Genomic DNA, 13307 nt, shown 5'->3' with positions numbered 1-13307 from the left:
GACCAGAGATCGAACCCGCGTCCCCTGCATTGGAAGGTGGATTCTCAAACACTGGACCACCAGGGAAGACCCCCTTTACTTTCACAGCAAGTATACATAATGATTTTTTTTAAGTATCATGCAGTATTTTGTAAGAGCTTTTTCCTTAGCCTTTCTTCCCGTTCCCTCAATTTCCTGGAACTAGCGTTCAGTCTCTTTACCCTGACAGTAACATCCTTGCCGGCAGAAGTGTTTCTCTCTCCCTTAGCACCATAACCAACACAGAAATAATACTCAAAGATATTCATTCATTTGACAAATATTTATTAAGCACCTACTATGCACCAGGCACTGTACATAGGCACAGAGTTTATAGCTGTGAACAAAACCACTCACGTTGCTTACGGTCTAAGAGAGACTTACAATCTAATGTTGATTTAAGACCTCCTTTCAAGTCCTAGATAAATAATAAAGAGCAAAGAAATGAACATTAATTTTAAAAATATATCAATTAAAAAACTGTGAAACACATTTGAAAATACAGTTTTACTCACTGGCATGACTAAATCTGAGTGATATTTATTTTACTCACCTCCATCTTTCTTTCTACTGATAATTCTGTTCTTCAGCCATTCTTTGGTTTCTTCCTTGACATCCTGAGCAAGTTCTATGACAACCAGAGGCGTGAAAGAGCTCTCATGAGTATCCAGAGCTGACAAGGTCACTTTCATCTTTGACAAACTTGCTGAAAATAAAAAGCAAAGATGGGCTATAATGGGAAAAATAAATATAGACTGTATTTGTATTTTCTCTTAATTAAACCTAATTCTGGCTTCCTGGACAGAAGAAAATTTCTCACGAGCCAGATGGGTTACATGACAGGCTCACCAAATGGCTCACAGCACCTGTGCGAGCCAGGCCCTATACAAAAACGAGGGAAACACTACTCGTATCCGTAAGCAGCTCAGAATAAGGCAGAGGGTACATTCAGGTAAGTGAAGGATAACAGTGTAAAATGTGTTCACACAAGAGGACTAAGAAAGTATTTACAAAGGATGTGACCTGAACAGGATTTAGAAGAATGAATAGGAGTTTGCCAGATCGACAATGGATGGCATTCTAGGCAGAGGAAATAGTGTTCCCCTACAAAACAATGATGAAAAATAGCCAAGATGGGGCTTCCCAGGTGGCACAGTGGTTGAGAGTCCGCCTGCTGATGTAGGGGACACGGGTTCGTGCCCCGGTCTGGGAAGATCCCACATGCCGCGGAGCAGCTGGGCCCGTGAGCCATGGTCGCTGAGCCTGCTGTCTGGAGCCTGTGCTCCGCAATGGGAGAGGCCGCAACAGTGAGAGGCCCGCATACCAAAAAAAAAAAAAAAAAAATAGCCGAGAGACTCAGAGAAATACAAGTGAGTAGGTACAGCTGGAGTGTTAACTATGAGTTAGAGGAAGGGAGGATGGGAGCTGGTATCTAATGAAGGCCCCAGATTATTACAAATTAACTGGGCCTTGTCCAGCAAACAATGGGAATCACCAATTCATTATGCGCAGGGAATTGACACAGCCCAATTTCATGTTTTTGTATGGAGTTGATGTCCCCAGCATCAGCTTCCCTTCCCAGTGTCCCTAACTTTCTCAGGGATGTCATCTTTATCTCTGTCACCAAGCTGGGAAGATAATGGAGTCAACCTGGAAACCCACAAATGGCATCGGTCACTAAGGCCTGATGGCCTCCCTCAAAAATGTTTCTCATGTGGACCTCTCTAACTCCATGATTCTCAACAGGGGCAATTTTCAGACTTTAGACTCATTTACTCTAACTTTGTGCTTAATGTAAGTTTTAATGACTCCAAAGTCGAAGTGCAAAGCAATTCTTGGGAACAATCACAAAAGGAATGACCAACAACACAGAACATCTTTCCTTTCTCTGGGGGAAATCACAGTCTTTCAGCAAGCTGATCAAACAGATCCAGCTTGTCTGGCCTGGACTGATGAGCCTTGTTTTTCTCTAACAGAGTACAAGTTTTGTTTGGGGCAATACTGGTGTTATAAATCAATGCTGGATTCAAATAATAACTACAAATACATCAGGAATGCTATTTCAAGGTATCAGCCCAATCAAACTCCCCAGGCTAGGATCTACGAGGGAAGCCAGGTCAAAACAGGACCAACTACAATGAGGTATCACCTCACACTGGTCAAAATGGCCATCATCAAAAAATCTACAAACAATAAATGCTGGAGAGGATGTGGAGAAAAGGGAACCCTCTTGCACTGCTGGTGGGAATGTAAATTGATACAGCCACTGTGGAGAACAGTAGGGAGGTTCCTTAAAAAACTAAAAATAGAACTACCATATGACCCAGCAATCCCACTACCGTGCATACACCTGAGAAAACCATAAATCAAAAAGAGTCACGTGTAATGGACATATATACACTACCAAACGTAAAACAGATAGCTAGTGGGAAGCAGCCGCATAGCACAGGGAGATCAGCTCGGTGCTTTGTGACCACCTAGAGGGGTGGGATAGGGAGGGTGGGAGGGAGGGAGACACAAGAGGAAAGAGATACGGGAACATTTGTATATGTATAACTGATTCACTTTGTTATAAAGCAGAAACTAACACACCATTGTAAAGCAATTATACTCCAATAAAGAATTAAAAAAAAAAAAGAGCCATGTACCACAATGTTCATTGCCGCACTATGTACAATAGTCAGGACATGGAAGCAACCTAAGTGTCCATCGACAGATGAATGGATAAAGAAGATGTGACACATATATACAATGGAATATTACTCAGCCATAAAAAAAAGAAATTGAGTTATTTGTAGTGAGGTGGATGGACCTAGAGTCTGTCATACAGAGTGAAGTAAGTCAGAAAGAGAAAAACAAATACCGTACGCTAACACATATATATGGAATCTAAAAAAAAAAAAAAGGTTCTGATGAACCTAGGGGTAGGGCAGGAATAAAGACGCAGACTTAGAGAATGGACTTGAGGACACGGGGAGGGGGGAGGGGAAGCTGGGACAAAGTGAGAGAGTGGCATGGACATATATACACTATCAAATGTAAAATAGATAGCTAGTGGGAAGCAGCTGCATGGCACAGGGAGATCAGCTTGGTGCTTTGTGACTGCGTAGAGGGGTGGGATGGGGAGGGTGCGAGAGAGGTGCAAGAGGGAGGGGATATGGGGATATATGTATGTATATGGCTGATTCACTTTGTTATGCAGCAGAAACTAACAACATTGTAAAGCAATTATACTCCAATAAAGATGTTAAAAAAAAATAGGACTGAGTTCTCAACTCCAAATAGCTAATGATATAATCAGGAATTATAAAGAAGGAAAGAATGGTAACAGATAGCCATTAAAGCTATGGGAACTCAGAACACTTCATGTGTAAAAGTTATCAATGAAGCTTGAGAGTAAAGGCCCGACCAGAGCAGAGTGGTAACATGTTTGTAAGCTACCACCATTTGAGAAAGTATGCTGCCGTTTACATCTAACCTGACAGCCAGTAAGGAGTCACTGGGGGTTTCTGAGCAGAGGATTGGCTATGTGTCAGAGTGACAGAAATCTCAACAGGTACGTTTAGGGGGTGTCCTTCATGGTATTCTTTCAACTCCCCTGAACTTCTGAAATTTTTCATAACAAAAAGTTGGGGGGAGGCTTCCCTGGTGGTGCAGTGGTTAAGGATCCGCCTGCCAATGCAGGGGACACGGGTTCGAGCCCTGGTCTGGGACGATCTCACATGCCGTGAAGAAACTGAGCCTGTGTGCCACAACTACTGAGCCTGCACACTACAACTACTGAAGCCCGCATACCTAAAGCCCGTGCTCCGCGACAAGAGAAGCCACCGCAATGAGAAGCCTGCACAACGCAACGAAGAGTAGCCCCCGCTAGCCGCAACTAGAGAAAGCCTGCGTGCAGCAGCAAAGACCCAACGCAGCCAAAAATAAATTAATTTAATAAATTAATTTTTAAAAAAAAGTTGGGGAAAAATGTTAATCTACCAGTAGACTACGGAGGCTTACCATCATCATCTTTCACATGGAAATATCAAATACAACAAACATTAATCATGTGCTTATTATGAGCCAGGCCATGACGGAGTCTGAAGATACAAAAGTAAATAAGGTCTACATCTTACTTTTGAGAAGCAGGCGTGCATCAAATCATTCTAACACAGGGCTAAGTATAACAGTACAACTGCAGTAACCCGAGGGCTTGGGGCAGCCTGAGAAGGGAGGCTGAGAATGGGACAGGCTGCAATTTAGAAAAGATACCCAGATGATTCCAAGGTTTCTAACCTGGGACATGGGAAGAATGGCTGTGAGTTAGCAAATAGCAAAGATGGAAGGAATGGTGAGGTTAAGGGGACAATACAGGGCTCAGCAGGGCATATGTGCACAGGCATCAAAGGTCAAAGTTTTTTAGCCTTTATGCATTGCCTAATGTGAGTGACGATTATTCACAATTACCAGGTCATGAAACAATCTTTCTGAGAAAGTAAGGCAGGTTTCAGTTCTCAACATGTATACGAGCATTATGTAGAAGCTCACAGTAAATACTTGCTCATTGATTTATTCTTATTTGAGATACTGTATGCCTTTCATTACTCAAAGCACGACCTTACCAAGACTTCCAATATATTACAGACAAAAATGTCACAATCTCTGATATACGAAGAGTTCTTATAAATCAATAACAAAAAATACAAAAAACTAAAGTCACAAAGAAGAAATATACACTTGAAAAGATGTTTAAAGTTACTAAGAAAGAAACGCAAAGTAACAATGAGTTATTTTTCCCTTTTCAGATTTGTTGAAAGATGGACAGAACCCAGGTCTGGCATGGGAGTAGAAAACTGGGCATTTTCACACATTGCTGCCAGATGTTGTGATTTGATACCACCTTCCCAGAAAGCAGAGTAGCAATCTGAAAAACAACATTAAATACTCATACCATTCAACAGAACAATGCTAGTTCTAGGAATTTATACCAAACATATAATAAAATCAAAAATGTACATAAATGTTCATTACAGCTTTCTTTTTTTCTGTCTTTCCTCTCTTTCCTATAAAGTCAAACAACAGGATACTGGCTAAATAAAGTATAACTATACAACAGAACCGTTAATACTAGGATACAGATCCAACTAAATTAACATGGAGAATGTTTCATAACACATTATAAGGTAAAAATGCAAAGTATGACCCCATTTCTGAATATATATCATCCACAGTAATATCAAAATGACAACACTAGCTAACACTTGCTGAGGATTTACTGCATCAAAGCACGGCTACACATTTTTATGTGAATTACCTCAGTCATTTCTCACAGCAACGCCATGAAGAAGAAACTTTAACGTTTCCATCTTACAGATGAGAAAACTGAGGTGAAAGAAGTAAAAAGTAGCCTGTCCACATCATGCAGTCTCAAGCAGGGAAGCTGGGCTTCAAAACCAGGCAGCCTGATGCCAGAGCTCACATCCTTAACCACATTTGTGTATACATATGTATTCATCACATGTGGTATGAGTGTATTACACACACTTGTGTTAGTCACGGTGTAGGTATGTGTGTCTAATAAAAATTCCATCAGTGATTAGTCAGATATATTTCTCCATCCCCATTTCTAGGTAGTAGGATTTACGATGAGTTTTATTTTCTTCTTTACATTTTTCTTTTTGATTTGAATTTTAGTGAGCAGGTATTTCTTATGAGTGGAAAAAAATGGCTTCTATGTTCGTAAAATAGAAGGCTCACATTTTCAACATAAGTGCAAAATATACACTGTAGTAGCGACCAAATGATACTTTTAAAATTACCTAATACAAGATAATATTTTGCTTTATTCTTCAGATTAAAAACATACTAACTTTGTATACAAGAAGTCGCCTAGCTTCAAAGATTGTTTAGTTTGGGGTAAAAGTTAACGGCATATAGAATGAAAGGACTCGGGACCTAGGCACGTCCTATCCATGAGACTGGCAAAAGCAGCGCAGAAGTTGGACTAGGAGAGAATTTTAGGGCAGAAGGAGCCTTAGGGGTCCATTAGTCCCAAGACCACACTATTTCATGTTAATAAAACCAAAGTCACACAACCAGTGTGACAGAGATAAGACTGAAATCCAACGCTCTTTGAATGACACCATACCGTATGCAAAAGACCTTTTTTCCCCATTTTTTTGAACTTGGCCAATTTAAAGTCTCACCATCAAAAGTAACGCTGGCCTCGCCACAGCTGTGGAGCTGTGTGCTTTCACTTGTTAGAGTCTCACAGACTAACCCAAGCGCCAGCACTGAGCAGTTCAGTGGAGCCTGGTAAGCCTCAACCCCTTCAAGGCTCCAGTATATAAGATGCTCTTGGAAGTTTCAACACTGCTTGTTTTCAGCTGCTTCACACTTGTGCCATCCACTGGGCCACAGGGTACTTACAGGCTGGGTGACCTAAGTGGCAGGAACCTCTCTTACACTGCCCGTGTTCCCGTCCCTGAAACCCTGTGCCCTCCTCCTTCTTGTGTCCTCTGCTCAGGGAATTTCCATCACTATACAGTAACACCTCTGGGGACGCCCTCTCCTTGGGGGATTCCTGCCCCCTCTGTGCTCTGCACGCAACATCATTCTTGCCGTTCACCGACCAGCGCGATCCAGGCCTGCTCCAATCCCACCTCTTCACGTTGGCTAGCCCAACGGCGTGAATACCAAGTGTAAGGTGGGGAAAATAAGAAGCCTCGTGGCAGCATGGGCTAACCTGAGTTCTGCAATCCACTTTCACTGGAGGGTCTTAACAGAGGCTGGCTGCACCATTACCATGCACACTAGACTAGTACATGGGACCAAAATACCACCTGGGGGGACATGAGGACTTGAAGCGTGGACACAGCAGAGGGCCTCATGGTTCCTGTTGGGGCTGATCTGAAAACAAGCAATGATTCAACACACAGACTTCCTGGGCACTGGAGGGTAGAATGATTTCTGCTTCCACAGCCAATTTCCCCCTTTTATCCAGACTGTCAGCCAGGCCAGCAGCCAGCAGTAACCGTAAAGCACAGAGCAGCTACGTTCCATATGCTCCGGGCACAGGACCAGTAGATAGCCATCTCAAACTCTGCTCTTCTTAATCACGCATTGAACTGCACCCAGGGCTAAAGGAGGCCTACAAAGGAACTGGATCCCTGTGGCTCTTACATTAGCTATTGGAATCACCTGCCTATAGTAAGGGTTAAATCCTGACCTTGGTGGTTGAAATGCACATATGAAAAGAAACTCACTGGGAGTTCAAGCATGGAGGGCGTGGTTCACATATTTTATCACGGTTCAAAAAAAGAATAAGCGACCCTTTATTCTCTTCCTGAGTTTGGGTAAAGAAAAAATATCAATGGAATTATCATAAATTCAAAGACTAATAAGTAAGTGCATAAGGCTGTGTTTAGGAATCACCTTATTTCAGACTCAAGGAGAAACACAATCCAAAATGACAAAATTACTCTCAGTCGTAAGGCAGAATAGGAACACATCAGTGAGAGCAAAATGAAGGGCCACACTGATCAAGGAGGAAGATGAGCGGGATTTCCTAGGAGAAAACTTGCAATTTTAATGGCAAGTGCTAGAAGGGACAGGACCCCTCCGGAGGCCCCCTCTAAGGTGTAAGACAACTTAGAGGCAGTTAATTATGAGAGCAATTGTGGGACCGTCCTCCTTGAGACCTAGGGCAGCCGTCTCTCAGAGTCACCTAAGATGAGGGCAGATTTGAGAATGAAACATCAGCCCTGCACACATGCACCCTCACTAAAGAGTTTCTCAGTGACACCCACAATGTAGGGGAGTTGGTGAGGCCCATTCCCTGAGGAACATACCTAGGAACCTCTCGTGGCCTCAGGCCTCCACAGGAAGGTGTAGGAGAGATGAGACACGACACAATGAAGACAGCCTCGCCACAACAGCCCAGGTCCAGGCCTAATTAGATGCTGCACTCATACTCTCTTTCTACACTTGGTACCCCAGACACTGCCAAGATTTTGCTTATTTGAGCTGGAATAATGTCTGAAAACCTAGAGCAACAATGAATCTCCTCCCCAAGCACAGGACCTGGCACACAGCTGAAATGCTAATATGTGATAAAAGAATGAATTCACGTGATGAACATACCACCATTTAAAAAGATGTTTAGGGAGAATTTTTAATGATCCAGGAAAATGCTAAAAATACAAAGGGAAAAAAAGCAAAATACAAAGTAATACAACAATATGACCCCAACTATGTAATACGTACATTTAGAGACACAAAAAAATACAAAAAGAATTAAGAAGAATTGCACAAAAATGTTAGGGTTGGTGAAATTACATGGAGTTTTCATTTTCATTCTTATACTTTTCTCTATCTTCCAAGTTCTCTTACAGTGAAAAAAAGTTTCACTGAGTTTGTTTTTTAAGCACACACAGTCTCCAATTTACCAGGACTTTTCTATCCCTTTCCATTAGTTTAAATCTTTTCAATTTCATTCTTCATCTGCAATTCTACAATTCTTTCAGCAATAACTGGTCAGAACAGATACGATCTACTTTCCACAGCTAATTTTAAATTGTTTATCATACTCACAGAATGGGCTCTTAGAAAACATCTAGTTCTCTAGCTCGGTGTGACTTTAAAATTCAAAGTAGCCAGATAAGAAAGATTTAAATTTTTTTTTAAAAACCCCACAGGATTAGATATTTTTAAAATTAAAACTCCGCAGGATTTAAGGGAACGTGATACGACTGCTTTTGAGTCTGAATAAAAACCTCAACTCTGAACTTTGTGCGGGACCTCCATACACCGTCTGGGCTGCCGGAATAGGGTTTCACAGAAGACAGCGCCGCACCAACGCTGGCGCCGCCAAGGCTCCAGGGAAATTAGAAGCATTCCATAGGAGAAGCACCCCTTCCAGCCACGTTTCTCAGGTGTCCCAGGCATTGCCCCTGACTTTCATCTAATACTTCAGCTGTACTGTGTGTCCCAGTCGAAAGCCTGGAAACCCGATCACCCCGATGTGAGAGCACAACCCCGCAAGCTCACTAGCGTCACGCCCGTGCCGAGATACCCGAAGCTCCAGGCTCTCCGGACAGTCGGGGAAGCGTGAATCATGGGCCCCCGTGAGCTGGTCCTTCTCTCAAACGCCCTTCACTAGGCTTCGTCGACTCCTCCACCCCCACTCATCTCATTCCCCGTTGCTCTGGAGCCCCCCAAGCCCTCGCATCCTGACTCCACCAGCCACCAGATTTCAGCTTCACCACTTTCTTCTATCAACCCTCCACCCTCAGACCAACCTCGGCCCTCTGCAGCTTCCACCTGCGACTGCCACTCCCACCCGAACGTCACCCAACCTCGGCGTCCCTCCCCGTCCTACTTTCCCATTCCCGGGATTGCCAACCCCGGGAGCTACCCCGGAAAGGAAGGGCGGCGGCCGGGAGGAGTCACTGGAAGCGTCGCGCCGCTGCCCGACAGCCCGGACTCAATCACCTGCACTGACCCAGGCTCTGCGCTGCCGAAAGCGAGGGGGTCCGAGGTCCCCTCCCTCACTCACCGGCCGCCACAGCACTCCACGTCTTCGGGGGCGGGCCCGAGAGCCTGCTAGTCCCCCAGGCCGGGAAACCGACTCTCGCCGCGGGAGGCGAACCGCGGCCTGCCGGGCGGGTACCACCTAGCGCCGGGCGTGCAGGGCGGGGCCGAGACGCGCTCGCACGCAGGCGGGGGCGGGGCCGAGGTGGGGGAGGCGGGGCTTAGGGCTGAGTCACTCCCGGCAGAGACCAGGCTGCTCCAGAGAAACACTAGACTGGCCTAGTCTGGCTGTCGCCGGGAGTGAGAGCTGAGACTGCTAAGGAAGAGGCGTGCCTTATGGGCTGTCACTCCGCGTGGGGGCGGCACCACGGTGGAGAGGCGGGGCCTCGCGGGGCTGGGCTGTCACTCCGAGAGTATGGAGGGGCGACCTGCAAAGAAATATGTCCATTCACATTTTCCTCTTTTCCGTCTCTTAAGGTCCAGAGTCCAACTTCCTTGTCACTTTCAAATATAAGAACAAGCCTCATTTTAGTTGTAATTCACTTTCAGGCAGTGAAAAACCCAGTTCCAATATATTATCCCCCCGCCCACCTCGGGATCTGTGCCCTGGGAATGTGTTCCCAGTGCCTTGCAAGCTCTTCGTTAATTAAGGAGATGATTTATTTCCTTCCTTCCCTCACGAGAAGCGGGAACCGAATCTCACCTTCTCACTGAGGCCCTTTCTGACCATCCTATTTAATACCTGCTCTCCTCCCTACCCCACTATCTTACCTTAGCATATTTCTTTTTTCCACAGCACTCATCACCTTCTAACGTTTTATATTATTATATTTATTGTCAGTCTTTCCCTAGAATGTAAGCTTCACAAGGGCAGGGATTTTTGTCTGTTTTATCCACTGATACATCCCCAGTGCCTAGAACAGCGTTAGTCACAGTAGGCATGCAGTAACTCAAAGGAATGAAAGAAAACAATGTATGAACCCTTTCTCCTTCCGTACACGCTGTTCAGTCTAGACAGATGCCTCGAGGTCCTACAACGCCAGAAAAGCCGTGTCTGCTTTTCCATCCTCTGCCCCTTCTCTGTGTCTTCCAGACTCAAGACAGGAGACAGGGAGACCAGGGGCAAGGCACAGAAGCCTAATTACTTGCGAGGGGCCCTTTGTTGATCTTTCTAGATGCCTGTCATAGCAGCTCACAACGTTATTGGCCAGTTCCCCTGTGGCCATCATGGGTGTGGCCAGAAGTTCTTTCTCTTTTGAAGATCTGGACAAATTGTTTATGCGCTTCAACAGGTTTAGACATTGATTACTCAGTACATTTTTGTTTTTTAATTGCACTCTTCCTAACTTCTCATTCCTTGAATTTATGGCCATCCCTCCATATAATGTCATCTTCTGATATTTATATGACTGGAAGGATTGGAAAAAAGATTGAATGGAAATGTTAAAAATGCGTTTCACACAGATGGTCTCCTTTCATCTCCACAATTAGCACATTAAAACTTTGTGTTAAGTATGACAAATTAGCTGTTGGACAACACAAAGGGCAGACTTCAGTTAATGACATGGATTCCTGTATCAGTTAGCTATTGCTGTGTAACAAACCACTACACAGAATTAAGGATTCCCTTTTGCATCACTCTCCTTTTGGGCATTTCCTTTATAATCTGTGACACCCAGAACCCCCTTTTTCCAGTTCTGCTGGCCAGAGAGATAGGGTTCTGGAGTCTGCCATACTTTATATCTGTTGTGCTGCTCTGTGCAACTGCGGCTGCCCTCAGGACAATGTTGAGGGGAAAGAGAGAAAAAACGACAGGGATTCTCCCCATACTCTGCACAATGTGTCCTTTTTCCCATTTCCTCTGACCAGAGGGACAGGTTTTCTATCAGGGTCTAGTTATCCACATCACTATACTATAGCAGGGAAGCTCTGTGACTGGGAGTGGCCTCAGGACAGAGTGGGGAGAAGAAAAAGCAATCAGGAGTTTTCACCCCTCTCTCCAGCTTGTGGTAGCCTTTTTTTCATATTTTGTCCAGAGGTTTTAATAGTCATCTGTGGTGGACATAGGCTGCAGTGGACATAGTCCATTTCAGCCAGAACTGGAACTGATCAATTTAATAAATGAAAAAATGTTTTTATTTGTATTTCTCTTATTATGAGTGATAAAGCACATTTGTATTTCATTTGCCATGAATTATCTATTTATGTATTTTGTCCACTTTATAGAAACACTTTATATAATAGTAAGAATGGTCCTTTCCTTAGAAATGAATGTCAAAACTTTTTCTCAGTTTGTCATGTCTTTTGACTTTTCTTACACTGTTTTACTTGCTTATTTTTTGTTTGTTGGGTTGGTTGTGTTGTTTGTTTTGCTTTTTTGGCCACGCAGACCTTTTTCATTTCTAGTTGGTCAACTTTTATCAAGCTTTTGTTTTACTATTTACTACTTTTGGGTATATTAGACTTAGAAAGGACTTCACCTCTCTTAGATTACTTTGAAAATCCTTCCATGGTTTCTTCTTAATGTTTCATGATTTTGCTTTTTTCCTTTAAAAATCTGACCCTTCAGGAATTTGTTTTGATGTGAATTAAGTACAGTGGATCCAACTTTGATATCTACACATCTGCCCAACCTCAATTACTAAATAATCCGTCTTTCCCCAACTGATTTTAAATACCACTGTTATCATAATTAAATTTACTTCTGTATTTTTGGACTTTCACAATATATCATTTTCTTTCTTTAAACTCTCCAATACAGTCAGAAAAGACCAACCCATCCCAAAAGTTCTTGAATCCCTCATTCCCATCATAGCTATCTGGTAGGGCAGCCACTGAAGCCTCCTTGCCTTCAGTAAACTGTTCATTCCAGGCAACCACAGGTGATTACAGAACTTTTTCCACTGCATGCCCTAGATTTGCAGTATCCCATTTTCCCCTGGTGGCAAGTTCACCATTATCTTCAAACCTAGCCGGGTCAGATCCAATCCCAGATTCCCATCTTGAGGGCCTGATTTCTGCAACCACTTCCAATATCAAATATGTCAGACCAATTTCAGTACAGAAAACAGAAATCACTCTATGTATTTTACACAGGAAGAGATTTAATAAAGAGAATTAAGTCCTTATCGAATCATCAGGAAGTGCTGGAAAAGCACCTGTAGACGTATATCTTGGAGGGAGCAACATTGCTGAACTGGGAGCTGCAACTTTTGAGGCTACTTGGTCCATGCCAGGGCTGGAGCCACAGCCACTAGCTGAATGTGGAGAATGGACACCTTATCCTGTGATCCTAGGATCTCAGAGTTAGATCAGGAAGCTGCCACAATCACTGCTGCTTCTTGACACCCAGGAAGCTTGAGAATAAAGACGGGAACTAGCTGCAAAGAAACCACACCCTACTTCTCCAGTAGCAAGGCCAAGAGCCACAGCAGGATGGTTTCCTAACTCCCACCTACCTGATCTCAAGTGAGTGCATCTAACAAGGGAAACTGCCGCTATTTTTAGGCTTCCAACACCTATACCCAGCACCTCTTCATATAAATCTTGCCCATTTCTTATGAAGTTTATTCCTAGGTAATTTACCTTTCTCATTGCTAGTGTAAATGAGATTTTTTCTTCCATTATAGCTTCTATTTGGTTGTTGCCTGTTATATGAACATTAATTTATGCATATTAATTTTATACCCTGAATAAAATCTTTTGCAGTTTATAAGTGGTTTATTCCATTAGGGTCTCCAATTTTACAGTCCCATAATCTGAAAACCATTATA

The 13307-nt window shown here is 43.5% G+C and overlaps 1 protein-coding gene across 2 annotated transcripts in view; it reads right to left on the bottom strand.

Moving 5' to 3' along the window:
• Positions 1–9686, bottom strand: part of ANO10 (anoctamin 10) — a 228020-nt gene extending 218334 nt beyond the window's left edge. For both annotated transcript variants that reach the window (XM_082664639.1, XM_082664640.1), the window contains exons 1-2: positions 9560–9686; positions 572–724 (exon numbers count right to left, since the gene is read on the bottom strand). In XM_082664639.1, coding sequence (XP_082520765.1) covers positions 572–710 — 139 coding nt within the window. In that variant the 5' untranslated portion in view covers positions 711–724; positions 9560–9686. The remainder of the gene's footprint in view (positions 1–571; positions 725–9559) is intronic.
• Positions 9687–13307: the final 3621 nt, after the last annotated feature.

Source organism: Grampus griseus (assembly GCF_964374135.1).
Source record: "Grampus griseus genome assembly, chromosome: 10".
NCBI classification, from domain to species: Eukaryota; Metazoa; Chordata; class Mammalia; order Artiodactyla; family Delphinidae; genus Grampus; species Grampus griseus.
The sequence above is the reverse complement of the archived record's forward strand: the minus strand, read 5'-3'. Positions and strand labels throughout refer to the sequence as shown.